This window comes from Pleuronectes platessa, chromosome 5, assembly GCF_947347685.1.
Source record: "Pleuronectes platessa chromosome 5, fPlePla1.1, whole genome shotgun sequence".
Taxonomy (NCBI): Eukaryota; Metazoa; Chordata; class Actinopteri; order Pleuronectiformes; family Pleuronectidae; genus Pleuronectes; species Pleuronectes platessa.
The window spans coordinates 26,469,380-26,491,552 of NC_070630.1; the positions used below are offsets into that span (position 1 = coordinate 26,469,380).

Sequence of the window (22,173 nt, forward strand, 5' to 3'; positions counted from 1 at the left end):
GAAAAGATTCTCCTGACTACACTGTGATGTGGATGTAGTGACTGTTTTTATCATGAAGATCAAAGGAATGCCAGAAGGTGTTGTAGGGAGAAAAAACTTCAAATTTGGCACTACATATTCACAAATTAAAATTTTATTTGTTATTAAATGTGACCACAACAACATTAAATGCAGGTCCAGTATGTGTTCATGATTATTAAATATTTAAGTTAAGCATAATTACCCCTGAATTCAGTTATAGGCTCGTGAGTGTTGTTGTGTGAGATTGTGAAAGAAGGAAAAACACATAAATGACACAAAATACAACATTTTATTTTAGAATAAATTCTCAATGGCACGTTACATAACCAAATATACATACATGTTTAGACATCTTTTAAATTAATAGATTTCCTTTTATTATTTTCACCTTATTAATAATCGTACTCTGCACTTATATTTTTACATGACATCAATGCAAAGAAAAATATTTTTAATAAATTAAGCCTATTTACAGAGAAAAGGCTGCAGGGGCATTTAGGCAATACCTGCTACAAACTAAATGACAAGACAGTTTCTGTTCCTGCTTCCTTCACTCGAGGTAATCACTGGTCTACACTAACTGATAAGCCTTCTTTGTCTATTGGTTTATTTAGTCATCACGTCAGCTTCCCCCCCACACATCAGAAAGGAGCAGCTTCCTTGAGAACAGCTTCCTGGCACGTTTTGCCTGAATTACAGAGGCTTTGTAATTTGGGAGACCTGAGCCTTCATGACCTTCTGTGTTTTAAGATGATAGAACTTCACAAACTTTTATCTCAGCTGCATGAATAGTTCTCTACACAGTTTGAGGACACACACATGCAAGGTGATATATATATTTGTAAAGTTTTGTCACATAGGAAACACATCTAAGTCTCTCACAGCTTTTTCTTGATTTACACACTCCCACTTCGTCCTGCGAGCTCCAGTTTGTGCAGCTCCAGACTAATCCTACGGTATAGTTGAGGATTAAAGAAGACATATCGTCCCGTTGTGCTTGCAACTTGGCTTTGCAATTTACTTCTGAGGGACAAATTACAAAAAATAAAACTTTAATTACAAAAAAAAAGCTCCAAATTCACATTCAGCATGTTTTTGCCAAAAGTGTTTCAAAGGTTAATTTTAACCTGAAGCATAATTTTCAAGTCATCCTCATGGTTTCTAAACGTCCCCATTTCTGTCAAGGCCAAATGCAGCCCTGGAGTTTTAAAACTGAAACCGGGCCAGCAGCGTTTTCTCTATTTGAAAATTCTCTGGACGCCAGACTTATCTGTAGCAGAGAGGATGCAGTTTCAAATGAAAACGTAGTGTCAATGTAGCCTGAGTGTGTGTGTGTGTGTGTGTGTGTGTGTGTGTGTTTGTGTGTGTGTGCAGTGTGCCGTGAGTGTATGCTGTGTGGCAAATGAGGAACTGATGCCAGAAGTACCATTCGAGGCCAAAGGCAAAAGCAACATCTTGTTGAGACATCCTCTCATCCTCTCAGCAGTTCACTGGATACAGAGTAACAGTTCGGCCATAACGTCTCACGTTCAGATCTCTGTATCTTTCTATCAAATAAGATGATTGAGAAGAAGCTGAGGCACAGTGGAGCTCAGCCTACGCTCACAGTATTACAGCCATGCCGGGACTTTTAAGACGATGAGAGCGAATAGCAACTGAGATACACCGACTTGTAACATCGACTAATTTCTGCAGCTAAAATTGGGTGAAAAATAAATCACCTGTTCCTCCTCCCTGTACACTCACAGTATTGTTGCAGTTGGGAGTAATGTCAGATTATCCTTGGCTTTAGGCATCTACAGTGATTATGTGGTTGTGGTGGTGATTTCTTAATTTTTCTAGAAAAAGATTATTATTATTTTTGCAGCTCCATCAGCCTGTGTTGTCCCTTTGTTGTGCAAGTCTGTTTGTTTCCCTTCCGCGATGCTACTCGGACTGAAAGAGAGAACAGAGAAGAGAGAGGCCAGTTAGAGGAGAGTGTTGGCTGACAGCAGGAATCTATCAATCTGGGCTCATTAGTCAACACCAGCTCCACTGTTTCATGATCCAAAAGATAATGAGATGTTTGTGAGTGTATCCCAACATGCTTCACTAATGCTGCCCATGTTTATGTCAAGTTTTAGCCGGTTCCGGTTTAAAAGCAACACTCGATGAAAGGAAACACACACGAGAATATTATAAATCGAGAATATTATAGGCTGATCTGACAAACTTCAAATTTAAGACTTACAGCTGTAGATGAGTGGCTCATTTTGTCAAAGCGGAACTTCAAGCTTGACCTCGGTGACGTCTTGTTTTTTCCATCTGCAGCAGCTAGAAGAAGGAAATGCACAGAAAAGGAAGTAAGTGCTCATCAGAGATAACAAAAAAGTCATATTTGTTAAGATGCTCTGTGTGCCTGTGTGACAAATTTAAGATTTACCTGTTGGACTGCGGCACATGATGACAGGGGTGCCTGATCCCTGGCTGTCGACACTGAGAGAGGGGCTGAAAGCAGAGGAGGCAGCTGTCGAGGGGTGACTACCCTGTGGGGAGGGAACACAGATTTAACCCAGAGAAAGAGGTACAAACTTCATAAATAATCTAAAACATATATGTATCATCTCAAGCTAAAAAATGTTGGCTAAAAAGTTAGGTGCTTGTGAGAGATGAAATTTGCAGTTTCTGCAAGTGACAATAGTGAAACCTTTGAGAAATTCACATTAAAGGCTTCTATTTCCAGGTGATTGTAAAATTATTATTATTGTATAAAAATAGTGTTTTTTTAAGTGATTACATCAGCAACTCGGCAACTCATGTCCCAAACACTTTGCAAACTGTCCAATTTGTTGTTCCGACTCGAGGTTACGTTCACATACATTTTCGGGAACTCATGTGAACACACAAAGCGAGATGAGTCACATCAATCTTCTCCTCTCAACGGCAAAGACTCAATAACCATATGTCCCAAAATGTTCCTTTTAATCCATCACATTTTAAAGAGGGCTTTTATCGTGACAGAATGAATTATTGATGTCTTTGTAAAATGCAATACATTTCCTTTTAAGTAATCAAATTTCCCCTTCTGCTTCTGCAGTAATGATGAGTCTGACAACTTAACGACACACTGTGGGTCCGTGAACGCAGATCCAAAGTTAAACGCTGAGAGTGGGAGACGCATTTCTCACTGAGGATAGAACCACGCGGACAAGCAGCGTCATCCGATGCACAGCGAGTGATATGAGCTGTAATCGATACAATCAATGTGCTGACATTCAACACTCTCTGTTAGACAGCTCTAATTACAGACCATTTCAACTGTGAAAGCTCTGACACGGCCAACAACTTCACACTCGTTTAAGAACGTGTCACCATTGTTACTCTCTCCGCTTCCAGTCAATCACTCAGTCCTTCCTCCAATAACGACCAGCTCACTACAATGTACACAACAACTCACTGTGTCCAATTCCTCCAGAGTCTCTGTTTCTCCTGTGGTGCTGCTGAAGCTGCTGGTGCTGGATGAAGAGCGAGATATGTTGGGCCTGCCGCCGCTGCACTCCTTCAGCTTGATGAAGGGCCTGCGGAGGGAAAAGAAGCAGAAAATGAAATTCTCCAGAGACTTTAGCTGTAAGACATGCAATGAACTCCAGGTAATCTCCAGACTGGGGGCTGTGAGTGAGAGCGGAAATGTCAGAGTGAGAAGCTCCGGACTTTCTACGGAGTTTCTCCTGTCAGTTGCCCAGTAAAAAATCAGGAGAATGTCTGAATGAGTGGATAAGAGAACACAGCAGGAGATCCTCCACAGGATTCATAGCGGGTGAGTGGGTGAGTTGATGTTTCTAACACGCGACAAACAGGAAAATAAAACAAAAAGAATGAGAATGATATCAGGATGAAAAAGCCGAGCAACACCTGCAGAAGACAAGGATGAAGATGTCAAGAGAGCTTAAGAATCCTTCAGGTGCTACATGTTTCCTCAGTCTGCTGCTCCGCCCCTCACCTAAACGCTCCAGAGATTTCTGTGCGGAGAATCTCCTGCTGCGTCGTTCATGTGTGAAAGGTAAACTCTGGAGAAAGGCCAGACCAAATTATGCGGACATCCTCCAGAGGTCATGTCTGAAAACAGCTTTTGACAGGAGGACTAGGGATGAAGCATGGGTTTCTACTGATGAGATTCACTGGATATCACCGTCTGTGCCGTACCCATTTGAAAACAGCTGAGAAAAAGAAACTTGACTGAGTTTAGCTTTTGCTGTCCTCCTCCTGAGACTTTCAAAGCCGACTGAGATGGTCTCCATGAGAAAAACTGAAAGCTTTGGCCTCACCTCTCTTTGTTGGTGCATATCTCAGGAGAGCTGGGATTGGACGACGTCTCTGACCTCACTTCTTGGGACAGCGGGCAAAACTCTGCAGGCTTTTGATCGCTGAAGATAAACAGGAAACATGTCAAAGCGATAACAACATCAAGACTTTCTGGGCTGCAGGAAGAAGAACACCTTTGGTCACTCTCTTGTTATCATGATACTGAGCAGGAACTGAGAAGATGTTCGAATAGTCAGACTGACCCGCGTGCATGTTTGTCCGAGGGGGTTTCTGTGCTGGAGTGGAGACGAGGGAAGAGGCCTGAGCGCCGTTTCACCGGGCTCTTCAGTGGAGACTTGCCTGACAACACGGGAGGCTGAAGATCACAAGTTACAGACTGAGGAACAGGGACAAATGCTGAAAAAAGTATCTCTTTAAATATTACTGACATTCCAGTCTGTACATAGAGTTAATGTTGGGTATGATCATTCCTCCTATCCACACAGACAGTGAGCAAATTACTTCCAAACACAACTCTGATGTAAGAGATAAGAGACAAAATCTTTGTTCTGTGCCAAGTTGCATTCAAAATACAGCCGCAGCTATGATGTAATCTAAATCAAGCATTGTCAAATCTTTTTTTTTAATATATTTTGCTCCTAAAAGAAATGAGAATTTAATAAAAGTTGTCACTTATATTAAAGCTACACTCAGAGATCTCATCTCCGCTAGTAGGAAAGGGAGAGTTATCATAGTTGAAAAATGTGAACTTATCCCTGAACCTATTCCTTTCTAGACTGATTTAGAATTTTAGAATAGACATCTCATTGTAATTCAATGTGCTGTAGGCTTCAAGGAAACAAAAATATAAATGACATTAGTTGGGTATTTGAAGAAAAGGCATAGTTCTCTAGTACTTAATATATCTCATCCCTCTCTCCTTCCTCTCTTCCACTCCTTTACTCACAGTGAAAGTGCTCTTTGTGCATTCGCTGGTGCTCTGCGGCAGACCGCCGCCGCTCAGGCTGGCTGGGACCCCGCCTCCTACCCCAGGGCTCCGATGGCGGTGAGACCCCACCATGGTCTCCATGGAGTGGCTCCTGACACGCATGGCTCTCTGGAGGAGGGAGAGGAAGCAGATAAGGACTTGATGAGGGAAAGAGGCACATGGGTAAGGGGAAGTATACGTGGAATAACAGAGAGGAGAGAAGATGTGGATTCTTTAATTCATTTCTTATACAAATTGGAATAAGGAGGAAAGTTGCTGTTGCACAACGTCTCCACCAGAGAGCAATGTTCTCAAAGAAAAAACAAGAGCGTGGGCACCGATGGACAGATGTACAAATCCTCAGGGTTGTAGTGACTTAATATTCACTTACCTTATTAGTGTCAACATTCTTAACAGTTGTATAATATTCTATTATTTGATTATATGTAAATGTATATGTATGTATTTTCAAATCACTGTATTTCTCTATTGCAGATACATAATTAAAAGTACTTATTTTCTTTGATGAAGAGACACAAAATACAAAATAATTGTTTATTGATCATATGGCAAGCCTCCATTGCATTTACAATAATGCAGACAGGTAATACACAATGACTGCCATGAGAGCAAGGAGCACAGCGCCCCCTGGCACTGACTGCAGAAAGTGCAAAGTAGCTGTCCACAATGCCTGTAAAGAGTAAGAGAATCAAATTGTCACATCAGTCACACACACACAGACCAAAAAGACATGTGGTAATGGGCCTTTTAACATCGATTCCTTCTTAATTTGTCGACAGTTTGATGGCACAGTGATCGATGAGAACAAAGTGAGACGACAAAATGAGGCAGAATGGAAGAAAAAGAGACATTCATAAAGGGAGACGGACCATTTCACTAACACACACGCCAAAATGCCCAGACACACTCGTATATTACCAAAGTCTTCAAGAGAGGAAAGAGACAAAACAGCAGAGATGACACTACCGGTGGTTTAAACCCTTGAATCATCTTGAACGGTTTCAGATATGAACTACGGATGATGAACTTTCAGTTACTTAAATTTGCATAAAATATCAGAAAAGTCATCAACATGCCAACTTGCTCACTTTCAATCATCTGGAGGTTCTCATGTTGTATTCTCACATCTGCTCATAGGCACATTTTACGAGGGGGCTGGTCAGAGAAACTCTGGAGAATCTCCACAGTAACTGACTCGGATATTTGCCTTCAAACATACGGACCCTCCAGACATAGTCTGAAGGGTCTCCGGAGTTCAGTGTACGTCTGAAAGCAGCTTGAGTTGAGCTAGAGGTGAGAAAACACGGCCACTTATACCAGTCTGGCACAGGTTCATGTTCACCTTGAAGGACTCCAGCAGACCCCCATGTCCCCCGTTCTCCAGCTTGTCCTCCTCTCCCGCCTGGCCCAGGCCCAGCGTGGCCTGGCTCTGCCTGTGCAGCTCATCGTGGAGGTTGTCCAGCAGCGCAGCTCGCGTTCGCCCCTGAAATCAATTCACACATCCGGGAAAATGAAACCCATGTGGGGCCTGTTTGGGATGGCGATTATGATGATGAGTATGGATGAGGCCGGTTGGCGGCACGCTGCTGTGGTGTTTGTTGTGGCCGAGTGAGTGTGCTTCACCTCTAGTTTGGCGAATTTGTCGGATTTGTAGCAGGCGTTTTCAGCATTTATCAGCTTTGTCAGCAGGAAGTCACGGAACTCAGGACCCTGGTGAGAGAGAATAAGAGAGGGAGGGAGGGAAAGAGAGAGGAGGAAATAGAGAGAGAGGGGGGGGGGGGCAGTGATGAGGAAAAGGTGACTTTTATCGACACAATACAGATCACAGCTCTGCAGCCTTATGACTGATCACCAGGATCACCATCAATGAATTAAATTTCCATCTGCCTCAAATCCCCTTTTTCTCTGTATTGGTGTAATATTTATACCTCCAAATCATGTCACTCTTTCTGATGTAGCTGATCTCTTCATCCACTTAACTTTTGTATGTCATTACCTTTTTTTTCTAATCTAAATGTATTCTTTTATATTCTTATCCCTCATTTAGCTTCTTATCGTATCTTGTACTTTGTACCTGTCTGTCTATGTCTTCTTGTACAAGCTGTTTTCGCCCCCAGTATAATAAAGTTGTTTGCGTAGGGTCGAATGTCAAAATAAAGGATTTTCAAACATGTACCAAATTGTTTATTGGGTTTAGATGAGTAATGTTAAGTGATGAGAAGGTTCTCAGACTAGATGTAAAAATGTAGGTTTTAGATGTATTAGACTGTCCAAAGTCAAAGTTTTGTAGAATGCTCAAGGTGGAACTTGTTCATATAGAGTTAGATTTAGCCCTGTGGTTATCAAATTAGGGGTCCAGTCCCTAGTTTCCAAGTTCTAATGGATGAATTAGTATTTTTACATTTATTTTGTGAAATGGGCCAAAAGGCTGCTGCTCTTTTTAAAACAAATAATTAAATCTTAAACATTGAATTGGATCTCAAAGTTAATTATATGTTTTTTTAATAAATGAATAATATCAGTTGCTAGCTAACATAGTAACAGCTGGCTGTCACCGGTGCTGAGGTATAAGCAGTCGAGCAGCAAGTCATTTCTGAGATGGCCAAGTCTGAAGTCATCAGATTCATGACTCAAGTGAGACCACATCTACAGACTGAACTCTGCCTCTCACCTTCTTGAAGACAGCTGGGTTCGGGAGAGGGGGTCCAAAAGGAGGCACGTCCTCCCTCGCTGTCACAGACACCTGTGCACATAAATAGATAAGTCGCACAGTATTAGTCTGGTTAACTTCTGTCAAAGTCTCTATACTTTTCGCAGTTATTACACAGCGCCTTGCAGCAGAAATCCTGTAATCTCCTCATCGTTTCGTACCTTGTATGTTGTGTGCTCTGTACACGGGTTCTCAACCTGCACCAGCACATAGGCATGCAGGAAGTTGGAGGCAATCATGTCTGGGACAAAAGGTGTGGGCTCTTCCTGGAAGACTGCTGCCACGATGTCATTTCCTATGTGCCTTTTCCTCTGGAGCTGAGGAGAAAATAGAGTGTCAGCACGTTGCTCGAGAGCAAAATGTGTCTTCTATGACACATAAACAAGTGTTTCTTAATAGTAGGATTTTAGCAGCTTCACACCAAATAAAAGTGATTGATTTATAAAAGAGAATTAACATGATACATTTACATGGATAACACCTTCAGTGTAACGATAATGAATCCGGCATTAAAGTCTCGTACCTGCTGGACGTCTCCCTCGGTGAAGGGAAGCTTGGTTGACACATGGAACATAATCTCTCTCTGTCTGAAGATGGTGAAGACAGATTCAGACCCCGTCTGTCCGTGGGACACATCCAGCCCACCACGAAACCTGTCAGCACGTCAAAACACGCGTGTCATGTTCTCTGTGTGTCTCCAGCCTCCAGTAATTGCATTTGATTTTATGGATTTTAAATGTCAGTTTCTTTACATGTTGTGGCAGTTTCACACAAACATGACATGTAGCAGAATATTTAAAGCTTCTCTTAAGCCTTTTCAAATGTGAACTCTGGAAAACATTAATGGGTCCGCACAAACAAGAGAGATCGTCTGGGTAATATGCGTAGATAAGGAAGAAGGTAGGCGTCTTGGTAGAGCATGATGGAGGCAGGACATGTTTTCTAAATTCTGCTGTGGAAATCAGGTATTGTTTTTTTATAGCACATTGAAACCAGCATTGACCCTAATCGATTAAAGCTCTTGAATCTCATTGTCCCTTCAACTTGATGAAATATCCATATCCAGGGTCCAAACCTTTAGGCTGAAAGCCAACAACAAAGCGAGACCCTGTGGATTTATTCAGCATCAGTCTTTTTTGGAAATCTGTCTTCACATAGTAAGTGCTTCTGTGCTGGCCAGCTAAGTCTAGCTAATTAACCTTAGCATACAATGGCAAAAGAAAAGCTTTGTCTATTCCAACTAAGCTATTCCACTATCTGACAATTACAGTAATGGAAACAGCACTGCAGTATAAAACACCGAAATGTCATGAGAGCTGGCTGTGGCTCTGGGGGTAGAACAGGTCATCCACTAACCAGAGGGGTAGAGTCTGATCCCAGTCTCCACTATTCCACATGCCAAAGTGTCCTTATGCAAGATACTGTGCATGAGTGATTCTCATAGATGTACTGTATGAATGGGTGTATGGAAGACTGTACTGTAAAGGGCTTTGAGTGGTCATCAAGACTAGAAAAGCGATATATATATCTATATTTATATATATCTATATAACCATTTACCATTTAAACTTAACAACTGAATAGAAAAAACAATTAATAAAAGCAATTAATAGAGGTCTGATTATTTATTTATGTACTATGCAAGACTTTTTTCGTCGGATGTAGGTTTTCTGCCGCGATGCATCTAAAAGGATCTTTCTTTACATCCTTGTGCAACCTTTTCTCTGGGTCTCTCCATGTTCTTATCTCAACGAATCTTGCCGTCTTTTTGTTCACATTTATTGCACTTTGCTCTGCCTCTTTTCTCACATTCAATGCCATCCCACTCCTTTCTTACCCTTTAAAGTCCTGAAGATCAATGTTGTCGCCAAGGATACTGAGAAACTCCTTGAACGCTGGTGTCTCCTCGTTGTTCCCAAACAACTCTTCCTCTGACGTCTGAGAGAAGGGACACAGAGAAGGTGAGAGATCAGAAAACAGAGGAAACTATACCAGAGATAAGATCAGATAGTATACCGGAGATAAACTGGAATATACTGACAACTCGTTCATTAAGATCGCTCACCTGCCCAAACTTCTGGTAGATGACTCCAAATTTGAAGGTGTTGTTCACCTCATGTTCGTCAAAAGCCACAATCAACTGGGATCCCTGCACATAAACAAAAACAATAACATCGCTCAGTCTTTATAGTCACTCATCTCTTCAGCTTGTTGCAGGCTTTCTGCTTGCTGTAGTCCTTAGAAAAACATGTTTTCCTCCTCCCCCCTGAAACATCTCCAGGGCAGGTTTATTGGGCCCTTGTTACGTAAAAGCACGACATGTGACAAACTGTCACGGCCCCCAGCGAGGGCACTGATCCCGTCGCCGCCTCTTGCCGCCCGAGACACAGATGGCTTTTTCTTTCCTACCCTGAGGCACAGGCTGAGAGCATGCTCCATCACACTGCTCCTCCAGGCTCACCGGAGGAGAAAACAGATCCATCGCATCTATGTAGGAAAGTGTACGATGTACATACTGGGTGGGGCAGATGTTAAAGAGGCAGGGGGCTTACAGGAGCTAAATTTAGATAATTATTCGGGTTTAGAGTCAGAGGAGGAAAAGTTAATAAAGGTTATTTTTCAAAATATGTATTTAAGTGAACATGGCATAAGTTCAGGCTCAAGTCTTAATGAAGGTTACAAAAAAGTTCTGGCAGATATTAGAAATAAACTATTCATTACACTGAGAGAGGAAAAGGAATCTCATGCCATCTTGATTGCATAAAAATATAACTGTTCACAATGTGGGAGTTTAGTTAGAGACTGACCCGAGGGTACAGGGCCGGGTTGAACTTCAGCCCTGTGGCATCTTCACACAGAAGCTGAAAGAAAAAAGAAGAGACTTGCTGTAATTGACTTAACTATCCTTATACAGTATAAACACTGGAAACATACATAGTCTACATATATTCTTACGATATGATTCAGAAAGCAAGAGCCATTTCATGCCATTGATTTAATGCTTAAGACAGAGTTCAGATAATTTACATGTTAAAATACATTTGCTGTTGTCTAAAAGTCCTAATGATAACTTTCTATCTATGACTGGATAATTCAATCCCACGTCTAAACATCGGGCTCATAATTGCCTTTAATTACTGTTTGAAGTGTAAAAATGAAGCATTTACTTTTCTTCATTTAATTGTCATGTTTTACTCTTTCTATTCTGGAAATAAGCAATTTTAAGTATTCATAGACTGTATATAGAGATAGACGATGCATCTCCACTTCATCCCCTGATCCAAAAATTAAGCCAAAATATCCTGAATAACAACGGTGCCATCCGGTGTATTTGAAACCAGTGTGTGAAGTGTAGTGATGGGGGGATGGAGCCACAGTAGCAAGCTGGTCCATGCACTTGACCATCGAGAGTCAGTCTCATCTGTCAATCATGACGTTTCACCCAATTTTAACAGCATCAAGTAACTAATTAGAACCATCAAATTTCAGAATAAAATGAGCATTTCAGTGTGAAAAGAACTACCTAAATTGTCAGAAATGATCTTTGAGAAACATTTATTTTACATTTACTTTGACTTCCTAATTTGGTCCTCGTCCCATATGCTAACATGGAGGCGCCAGAGTTTGTGACCTTTACCGTAGCTGGCCACCAGAGGGCGATAAAGGCTCTTTGGCTTCACTTTTTGGGAGCAATCATATGGTAATTTGTGTGATTACTGTCACTGGATGACAATTCGAAATAAAAAAACTAATTTAGCTGAATGGTAAAAACAATTACGAAAGACGTCGCCTGAGTTTGTCTTGTTTTACTGGAATGTTCAACTTTTACAGTATGTGCGTGTGTTCTATTACATCTACTTCATTGTTCAACTGTATTATTGTGTCTTGTGTTGGATTAGGGTTTTATGTGTTTAAAGACTAGTAAAAAATCCTTGAGTGCTGCTAGGAACTGATTAAATTATGGGATCAGCGTGTTGCTGAAATGATATCCTCCAACCTCCAGCTCCCTTCTCTCAGTTCAGAGTGAGCCAGATTCCACGTATCAAGCTCTTACAGTTTCCTTTATGTTTTGATGCTGCTGTGTGTCCATGCAAAATTGCCTTCCTTATAAGGTACTGTATACAGTATGTACTTGCTGTGTTACCTTGGCAATCTGAGGCACACTGGGCAGCTGGTTGATGCCTGCTAAAGAGATCCTGTCATGGACTGATTTGGTCCTCGACCTGCAACAGGAAGCAGAGATTTGTTCTATTAAAATGACAACATTTAAATGACAGCTCTGTGTTTGTATTCCTCCACTAACCAGTGCAGTTTCATTTTTTTTTACCAGACTCATACTGCCAAATGTGAAAGGATTCGCTGGAGATCTTCCTGAGATATTGGATTCACATGGCAAAAAAGGGTTTTATGAGGTCACACCAACTTTGACCTTGACAAGATCCCAAAATCCCATCAGTTCACCCTTGAGTCCAACTGATCATTTGAACGATATTTAATGAAATTCCCTTAAGGTGCAGATATTGTGTTGACAAGGATGGAACGTATGTATGAATGGACGGATAACTCGAAAACACAAACCCCCCACAACTGTATTGCCAGTGCGGAGGCATGAAAAGCAACAGCAAATGGCGGGCTGATTAATACCAAGTAGCAATATTACTAACATTCTCACTGTCAACTGTGAAAGAGGAGATCAGCCATGACCTGGCTACAGTCCCCTGCAGTGTTCACAATGGCTCAACAAAACACAACTTCACTTCACTGTTGTTTCCTGCTCATGAAAATGTCACCAACTGTGGTAATGACAGGAAAGCTGTCCAATAAAACAGCACAACTCTGTCCCGAGTTAATCATGACAAAGAGCACAACAGTAATAACCACAATCTAACCTACTTTTGTGGCTCTGTGGATGGAAATGTCAGTCTGTTGGTTACTGGTTTGGTCCACTTCCTGCAGGGATTCAGGGTCCCATGAGGAGGATTCCTACTGACTCAAGTGATCTACTTACATTTACTTTAGTGCCACCATGAATATCATTTTTTGTATGTCTTTGACAGGAAAAATCTCTGTCTGATCAAATTAAGACACTACCAGTTGCAGTGTGTTTCTGCAATTGTACCTGAGCATGATGCGTAGGAACTCCTGTCCCTCTGCCTCCTCGTGTTTCAGGGACATGATGAGGTTCCCTATGCTGCTGCCTGTGCAGTAGTAGTTCATGTGTTCCTGGACGTATAGGAAAAGTACAAAAGGTGACGTGAGACAGCAATTTGAGTTGAAACACAACGTTAATCAAACAGACGATGAAAGTGACAGTGATAGACACACACTTACCTGGCCTAAGAAGTGTTTGCGGTAGGCACGGGCTGTGCTGTTACACTCCAGGCGGTAACTATGCCCCCCACCAGGGCTCATGCCATCTTCCCTGTCCTCCTCCTCACAGAAACTAGACTCCGAGGAGGAGGGGGTCCCTGCTTGTGCCTCCACATCCTCAATCCAGTAACCCCCAAACTGTGGCAGGATTACCTGGGGGTACGGACCACCCTTCTCCAGGATCTTGGGCAAAACAAATTCAAAATGAAATAAAAAGGTAGAGGTCTGACGCATTAAAATGCTTAGCTAAAGGCTTAATAATCACAACATATGAGGTCATAAGAATTAAAAAATGCTTTAAATGTTTTTATCAATTATTGGAAACACCTCGATAAAGGTTACAAATGAGAAGAGTGTGATCGTGTGGGTGAGAGATGACTCACGGCTTCTATCCGTGGGTAGGGGATATAATCATCCTGTGTAAAAAGAGGAGGAGCACACGGTTAAAAATATAAATGAACTTCATCCACTTAACACCACAATGATGCAGTTGCAGGCGCAGCCACAAACACAGGAAAAAGAGAGTAACACAGCTTATGATGCCGAATGGACTCTGAGGTGATGATGCAACAGCCTGAAATGCAGAGTCATCAGCGAACGTCAATGAGGGTGTGTCATCCCTTCATGATCTCAGAACTGTTTTGATTCAGCAGCCCCTCGGGCTAAGAGCTCTAATGAGCCTGCAGTCCTCTGGCAGTCTGCTAGCATAGTGCAGCTCCGATGCGTGACCTCTAAATACTGCGGAGGCTCTGTCTGCGGCGCTACAGACGGCAAGGCATTTACATTCTGCAGCAGCAGGGGTCAGGATACTGGCAGGCCGGAGAGGATCAATCGACGGTTGGGGGTCATTCAGTTTATATTCAATCAGATCAGAAGGCCATCGATTTTTCGTATTTTGAAAAACCTGAGAAATATCTGAAAAGTGTTCATGGGGGTGTTCGGGAATCACTTGTAAGCAGACAGATGAGACAAAAGCAACCGCACAGCAAATTAGGAGGTAGGGTGAAGCAGTGATGAGGGAAAACACGCAGAGACACTGGGAACATAATAACACAAACTGATGAGATCCACACAAGACATAAAAAAGCATGTGTGTCTGGTCACACCTTCCATTTTTTGGTCTCTTCAGCTTTAGGGATCTTATTAGTGTCCGAACGCAGCATGAGGACAGAGAAGCACAAGGGTCAAAAAGCTTTTTTCTTTTTTTTCTTTGTGAAATTAAAAACTCGTAGAACATGACATGGCAGTTTTCAGATCATATCATCTCTGTTGTAAGATGATATATGAATGAGAAATACATGATAATACACACACAGACGTGCACATATACACACACAATGATGTACTTCTATCTTAGTGAGGAAACTCATTAGCATAATGTATAACCTCGCCGTTCCTTTACCATCACAACTAAATGCCTGAGCTTTGTGGTGCACATATTTTGGCACATCGAGATTACATGCTAAGTCAATGCAAAGACGCAATTAGACGGCTTCCCCCGGTGTTTCCACAACATGTACAATGCAGCAACTGTAATGACCTCAGACGGTCATCACGGTCTCAGGGAAATACTCACCGGTTGTGTTTTTTTCATGAGATGAACCCTTACAAACACAAATTACCTTGCATGATCCTGTTCGGTGTGAGCGCAGCATTACACTAAGCTTAACGTTAACCTAACTCTAACCCTGACCTGGCCCTAACACTAACCCTAACCCATAAAAGTAGGTCTTAACCCTTGAGCAGTCAATTGAAAAAGTGAAGACTGGCCAAAATATCCTCACTCAATTAGGTCTATGCTTATGGTCCCCACATAGAAAGAAGCACAAACACAAAAACACACACATATTTATGTAAATATAAAAGGCGAATCTGATAGAAACAGAGTAAATTGGCCAATTCTAAATCCAGGCCTATTGGGACAGCTCGTCTACATGAGTGATCGCAGGATTGAGGAAAAAAACACATGAATGACAAACATACACACACACACACACACACACACACACTACAACCATCAATTCAATACCGAAAATCAGACCCACAAATCAGGCAGCATTCATTTCAACAGTAAAAGTTCAGACTAATGGAACCCACAATACTTATTTACACACACACACACACACACACACACACACACACACACACACACACACACACACACACACACACACACACACACACACACACACACACACACACACACACACACACACACTTCTCAGTCTCGTCTGTAATGGCGTATGTCTGTCTGAGTGCATATTGATGAGGCAGCTGTTAAAGTCACAGGGGATTCATTGTCCACAATACTAGACTGATCACAAAGACGCTCCTAAGAGCCTTCAGAGTACAGTTGTAGACAGAGAGAAAATGATGAGGAGAGGAGAGAGGGTAAACAAAAGGGAAGAGGGGGTGAAAAGAGAGAGAAGGGAAAACATGGAGATAGAAAAGTTGACCCTGATCAGCAACATCCAGGTTATTCTTTTGAAGTGCGTCTTCACAAAAACTCAGGAGAGGAGGCCATTGCGAGCTGAGGTTCAGAGAAGACAAATGAGGGGTGCAGCTTCAGTCTGTGAGTGTGTGTGTGTGTGTGTGTGTGTGTGTATGTGTGTGCGTGTGTGTGTGAGTGTGTGCGTGTGTGTGTTTGTGAGTGTGTGAGTGTGTGTGTGAGTGTGTGTGTGTGTGTGTGTGTGTGTGTTTGTGAGTGTGTGTGTGTGTGTGTGTGTGTTTGTGTGACTCTGACCATCAGGCTGCAATGACTGGCTGCCGCCCACAGATCACACTCGTTCAGCCTGTATTTTCATACTCTATTCATTTTAGCTTTCTGTGTCATTCAGGAGAAAACCCTGATTTAAAACTAAAGGAGGACACTGACCTTATTAATACGTTTTTCATGTTGTCTACAAATCTCATGAAAAGAAGCCGACACTGTGCTAGTCTATCTCCTTTTCCATTTTCACTACACTCAGCCTAAAAAGAAACCAACAGCTGGGTCCTGTAATTTTTAGCAAGGAACATGTCAACCAGTGCAACATTGGATGTATTTATATATTCCAAATGTTTCCTTGATATAAAGTGAGGATGAAGTTGTATCAGGCAGGAAGCTCAGGAAATCGTGGGGTTTGGTCTTTTAATGGAGTTTACTGACAACACAAACATACTTTCCTATTTAGCATTCGTAATAATAATAAATAGTTTAAAACGTATTATGTATCTTACTACCTAAGTGTTTTACTATATTGTCAAATTATCTGTTTAATAACCAACATCTAGTGATGGGTACCAGCAGGAGATATAAAATATATTGATAAACATTTAGTTTCAATTACATTATAGTGTATACTATTTAATAAAGGTGTACATACATCTTTCTCAAAGTAAGGCAATTTCCTTAACTCTTTCCTCTCTGAGACAAATCCCATTCAGACCTAAATCAACATATCGGACACATCTCATTCCCTGAAATATTTCTAGAACCCAGACTGCCCACGACCTTAGGGGCCTGTGGCTGGATCAAAGTGGTTGCAAACAGAGAGAGGCACAAACTATTCAGAAAAAAAATCAATGTATTCCATACTGAGAGAGTGAGAAAAATAGTTATGTCAGTCCGCAGGACACAGACTGAGTGACAGACTAAACCCAGCAGACCTGCGACAGACCCATCTCAGCATCTTCTCGTCCTGTTCAAAGTTCTTCCCAGTTCAAATGCCTTTGCACAACAAGTTTGTATTTTTCGTACGTTTAAAAATAAATGCGACCTCCTGTTGTGTCAATCCCATTAACATTTCGAACTGAAACTTTCATATAAGATTTTGGAACAGCTTGGATGTCAGAGGTGGTCCAGAGAGTTGTTTGAGCTGTTCGGGAGAGTCGAATCACAGACATTTGTTTCTTAGTTTAATATACGGCCTCAGTGCTGGTAGCGTATCAAACCACAGATATCCTGAAATAGACTTAGAACCAAAAGTGATCCTTTCGCGTTAGTTCTTCAGAAGATTAAATTGACCTTGTTCATGACAGCTTCAGACCTGACATCATCCTCACTGCTCAACTCCATTTGACCTCCTGCTAATTTTTGGAACAAATAGATTAAAAAGCATCAGACTCAGTGAGCAAGGTCTCTGTGCGTGGCGGTTTATAATGGATGATAGATTAAAAAAAAAACATATGAAACAATCAATGTGTAACAATATCCTGAAAGCACGGACATGCTGCTACACTGCAATTATGCAATTATTGCTCAACACTAAAGAGGTTGAGTAGAAAGAAGGACATACAGATGGTGTCACGAGGTGGAGATGCAGGGAAAGTAGAGAAATAAGTGGGATTTACAAAAAAGTAAAGTAGAAAGTTTGAGAATCTCATACCTGCATTCTCTCCAGCATATCAAAGAACTCCGCAGACTGAAACAGAGAGAGGGGAAGATTTCAAAACTTGCAAAACAATGATGTAAACCTCACAAACGTCTACTGACACCGGACAGGACACAGTTTAATTTAGACCTCATGCAGAGTGTTTTGACGCTCCGTTTAAAACCCCAGGCGTCTGAATGTAAAGGTCTTACATGGGCAACATAGGCTCCTGACTGTGTACGACTCTCTTCGAGCAGCTCTGTCTGGAGGGCAGGACAGAGCCGCACCCAACCGGCGCTCACACCCACATGCACGCACACACTTGATAAGCAGCCACTTCCTCAGAGAGCAACACGCACCCACACGTCAACACGACGCTCACACAGGCACATGCATCCCCAGACGCATTCACACAGCCGGGCTTCCACCTTGTCGCATAGAAGCTTTAAGGGTGATAATGGTCTACGTGCATCTTGTGTTTGTGCTGCAGGTTTGGTGCACATATCACACGTGAATGCAATGTGCATGGGTAGGCTTTTTTAAACTATACAGGTATGCACTCATATGAAATAGATGTATGTTCCCGTCATAAAATAAATGTCCATTTAACAGAAAGTCTGACTGAGAGAAAGAAATTCAAGTTGTTCCGGTACAGAATCTACAAAAACGCTGTTGTTTCCTTTTTCAATGCTGCTGTACAGTTCACAGAATATTACCAAAATAAAATTGAATGAACAAAATTTAACTATGACTTACTGTAAATCAATATGACAACTAATATCACGCACTATCTGACACTGCACCTGTCAGGGTGCTGCACACTCAGTAGCACCATAAAATAAAGATAGAGAAGAGGAACTGAGAGATAAATGCATCACCATCGAACCACAGTTCTTCAACCAGGGGGTGTGAAAGAGGTGTGGTGTTTTACAACCGTTTCAATGACTCTATTCCAGCAGTAAAAAACTCTTAATGTCCACATTGTCACACAACCATTGTAATAAAAACGAGTGCTTATTCTTCACAATGGTTACCTGCACTTTGGTGGAAATCCGCAAATCTGTCATCACCAATAGTACGACCCACACATGTACGAACACACATGCATCAAAGAGATTTCTGGTTAGAACACATTTAACTAGTAAATATTAACATATTATAACTTAACCGTGTGTGTATCCTTGTATTTGTTACCTCTTCAAGACTTTTTCCGGTATGAACACTGACCTTGTCAGGACTACTAGACCATGGTCATGGTTAAGGTTAAGGGTTAATCTTTATAAACTCTTTCTGCATGTTGTGAATATTAACAACCTGCAGGTAAACATTCAGAGAATTGAACAAAAGAGGTGGAACACTGACCAAAATACCTCAGTTTTTTTAATTGGTCTCTATTTCTATGAAGATACCAACTAATAAACATCAGCTAAAATCTGGTATAACACAAAAAAATATCACTGTTTGTATTTTGTGCGGAGAATCGTCAACGTGTGTGACAGAAGAAGCTCTTTAAACAGTGTACAGCGAACTGAAGATGGAGTCTTGTTCCAGACATCTGCTGTACACCAGAATCCCTAAATTATTGTCTGTCGCCCACAGAGGCTAAATCATTATTAGACGAGATGGGCTAATGGATTGGGTAAAAGGTAAGATGTGAATTATAGTTACATTAAGGTGAAGGTTAGGGATAAGGTTTTGGTTTGGCTCCCCACAATGAATGGAAGTCAATGCAAAGTCCTAATAATAGCTGTGCAAACCTGTGTGTGTGTGCGTGTGAAATATTAAATAGAATTACATGAGATCAACAGAACTAAAAGACTAAAAGCCATATTTTGCAGCCTTAGGTTCTTCCCTGTCTGATGAAGATATCATATAACGCCCTTAAAGACTGTTGACCAGTAAAAAAAACACTGATGCAGCTGGTCCTCTGGGCCTGTTTGGGTGTGTTTGGGCTCCTGTGCTGCTGACACTGTGCTAAATCATCAGCTCCACTATACAGTGACCAGACCACAGCAAGGACATGAGACGCCTGTGTTTCTCATTCTGCTAATTTCTTCTCCTATCTTTCTTAACCATCTCAGGATTTCTCGGCTGTTTTGGATTTCTTTATCTTTTCCCTCTCCTTCTCTCCATCGCTCTCGGTTTTTATTCTCAAAGTCTCTCTCCTTCTCTCCCTCTCTCTCTTGCCCAGCAACAACATCAGCATCTCTTATCTCCCATGGCAACCCTACCACAGACTGCAGGCAGATTAGATCAGCTGCTTCTCTGACTGACTGACACTCAGCGGCTGCAAGAATTCATACATATTCATGTGGAGTCATGAACATATTCAGTCGCACATCGACGGCAATGATCATGTCCTGACATCTTCAGGATAAAAGCATATTACATATAAATATCCACTTAACTTATAATATGATTAAAATAAAACTCTAACACAGCTAAGGTGCTTTGTTTCTTTTCCCACGTTGAGCATCATGCTCTTGTTATAGTCTCAACAGTTCCTCCCTGTTTAGTCAAATGCATTTCACTTCTGCTTGCAACGTGTGAGAGCTTTGTTCAGACTAGCTGCACCTCAGAGTTTGCTCTGTTCTCAAATGACTGCAGCGTGATCCACACACACGTCTTTCCACGACAAGGTGGGGACAGATGTGCATTAAAATACAGTTACATAGCTCTGTATCTGGAAAACTGGCTCATATATGCACTGACACACATCTGTAATTGATACCTGAGTCAAAACTGTTGTGGTGTGGCCCCTGGGTTATGAAATACTGTTGTGATATGCTGTAAACGTGGGAGTAAATCTGCTATGAATAAAAGATATAACCATAATTCAATCACAACACTGACTGTAACTGCGGTTATTCTGCTGCCCTGATGTCAGTTAGGTTATTAAAATCCTCTTAGCTTAGATTCATTTCAATTGCAGGATTTGTATGCAGATAAACACACTTTTAAAGTGTATGACTTTTTATTTTAAATACAGACTTACCTTAACAACAGCAGCTGCAACATCTGATCCGTCCCTGTCTTCCTTCTATCTGTCCTACTTCTATTCTAACACCCGTCTACAATTACTAAACAACTTCCCTCCCACTCACTTTTCATCTCTATTTTTGCTTGTAAACGTCTCAAGCTCAAACAGGAAAATCAAGTCAGGCGGCTAGCAACGAAACAAAAGCGGCCATTCCAGTGTGTATATTTCAACACACTACGAAAACACAACACAAAATACACACAAACACACTCTGTAGGTCTGGGTTAACAGCTGTCTAACGGTCTATAATCTGCTGTCTCAATGGAAGCGTCCAGTTGACTGTTGACATTAAAATAGTGTGACTACAGAGTGCGCGCGCACACACACACACAAACACACACAGGCTGCATTACCTTTAATTAAATTGGATTATAGGACTTAACCCTTTCTATTTGTCTTCAGGAGTAGAAATACTCAGGTCATGAATAAAGTTGAGTACTGGAGTGAGCATACTTTATTACTTTCCACCACTGCTAACTAATATGTTCAACATAGATTGAAGATAAAGATGGGCAACACTTCTCCACTTCCTCCCAATATCTTGAATATAAACAGCGCCATTATTAGAAGTTGTACCTTTAGAGATATCACAGCAGATCAACCTTTCACATGTGGCATCAATTATGTGCTCTTATGCCGCTGAGTACGGCACAACGAAAAAAAGCATAATGAAGGAGAGTGGAGGCCTCTTGTCCCAAAGGACTATTCTTAAAGCGTCCTTGATGTCCCGTGGGACTCCAGAGAGACGATACAACCGAGACGTGACAGCTAGGTCCTGCAAATACATATGCTCCACCAATCGTGAGTCAGCCTCAGCTGTCAATCTTGACGTTTCACAGCGTTTTCATAGCATTCAATAATTAAACCTAATCTTATCGGAAAATAAGCAGTGAACACAAACATCAATGTAATGAGCAGTATAACGGGGCATGCAAACTAGTTCAGGCAGCAAACTCGAGCTGCCCCTCATCCACGAGCCTCTATAATACAAACGATGGTAAGGTTATTTTCTCTGGGGAAGTGATGAAGTCAGAAACTAGACGCCTAACTCTGTTCTGCTGCTGCAATAAAAGTTTCAAACACGAGTTGTCTGACAGAACCTCCTTAAATAAAACATTTACTTAGACTTTTTAGTTTGGTCCATGTCCCATTCATTAATATGGAGGAGGCAGGATCTATATAGCCTATACTGCAGCCAGCCACCAGGTGGCGATAGCTTCCCTTTTGGGAAGCTGTTAATGTTTTCCATCTTAATATTGAAACTTTGATGTTTACACACAAGTGTTAGGACCTCTGACCTTGAGATAACCTCTCCTAAACAATAAAATACCTCAAAGAGACAACATTTCCTTACTTTGACTTTTTAAAGCATGTTCTGTTTGCTTATATA

The 22,173-nt window shown here is 41.5% G+C and overlaps 1 protein-coding gene across 6 annotated transcripts in view; it reads right to left on the reverse strand.

The window, feature by feature from the left end:
* Positions 1-1,180: 1,180 nt before the first annotated feature.
* rap1gap2a (RAP1 GTPase activating protein 2a) overlaps positions 1,181-22,173 on the reverse strand; it is a 78,366-nt gene continuing 57,373 nt past the window's right edge. For 2 of the 6 annotated variants that reach the window (XM_053422427.1, XM_053422426.1), the window contains 20 exons: positions 17,759-17,794; positions 13,775-13,807; positions 13,353-13,574; positions 13,141-13,244; positions 12,166-12,244; positions 10,829-10,882; positions 10,087-10,170; positions 9,859-9,959; positions 8,545-8,674; positions 8,183-8,338; positions 7,983-8,054; positions 6,935-7,021; positions 6,654-6,794; positions 5,270-5,419; positions 4,566-4,678; positions 4,326-4,424; positions 3,458-3,578; positions 2,444-2,546; positions 2,252-2,334; positions 1,181-1,956 (listed from right to left, as the gene is read on the reverse strand). In XM_053422427.1, coding sequence (XP_053278402.1) covers positions 1,948-1,956; positions 2,252-2,334; positions 2,444-2,546; positions 3,458-3,578; positions 4,326-4,424; positions 4,566-4,678; positions 5,270-5,419; positions 6,654-6,794; positions 6,935-7,021; positions 7,983-8,054; positions 8,183-8,338; positions 8,545-8,674; positions 9,859-9,959; positions 10,087-10,170; positions 10,829-10,882; positions 12,166-12,244; positions 13,141-13,244; positions 13,353-13,574; positions 13,775-13,807; positions 17,759-17,794 — 1,977 coding nt within the window. In that variant the 3' untranslated portion in view covers positions 1,181-1,947. Of the gene's footprint in view, positions 1,957-2,251; positions 2,335-2,443; positions 2,547-3,457; positions 3,579-4,325; positions 4,425-4,565; positions 4,679-5,269; positions 5,420-6,653; positions 6,795-6,934; positions 7,022-7,982; positions 8,055-8,182; positions 8,339-8,544; positions 8,675-9,858; positions 9,960-10,086; positions 10,171-10,828; positions 10,883-12,165; positions 12,245-13,140; positions 13,245-13,352; positions 13,575-13,774; positions 13,808-14,497; positions 14,531-17,758; positions 17,795-17,893; positions 18,037-20,738; positions 20,852-22,173 lie in introns of those variants that run through there. The other 4 variants (XM_053422429.1, XM_053422428.1, XM_053422430.1 and 1 more) reach the window with 4 other exon arrangements.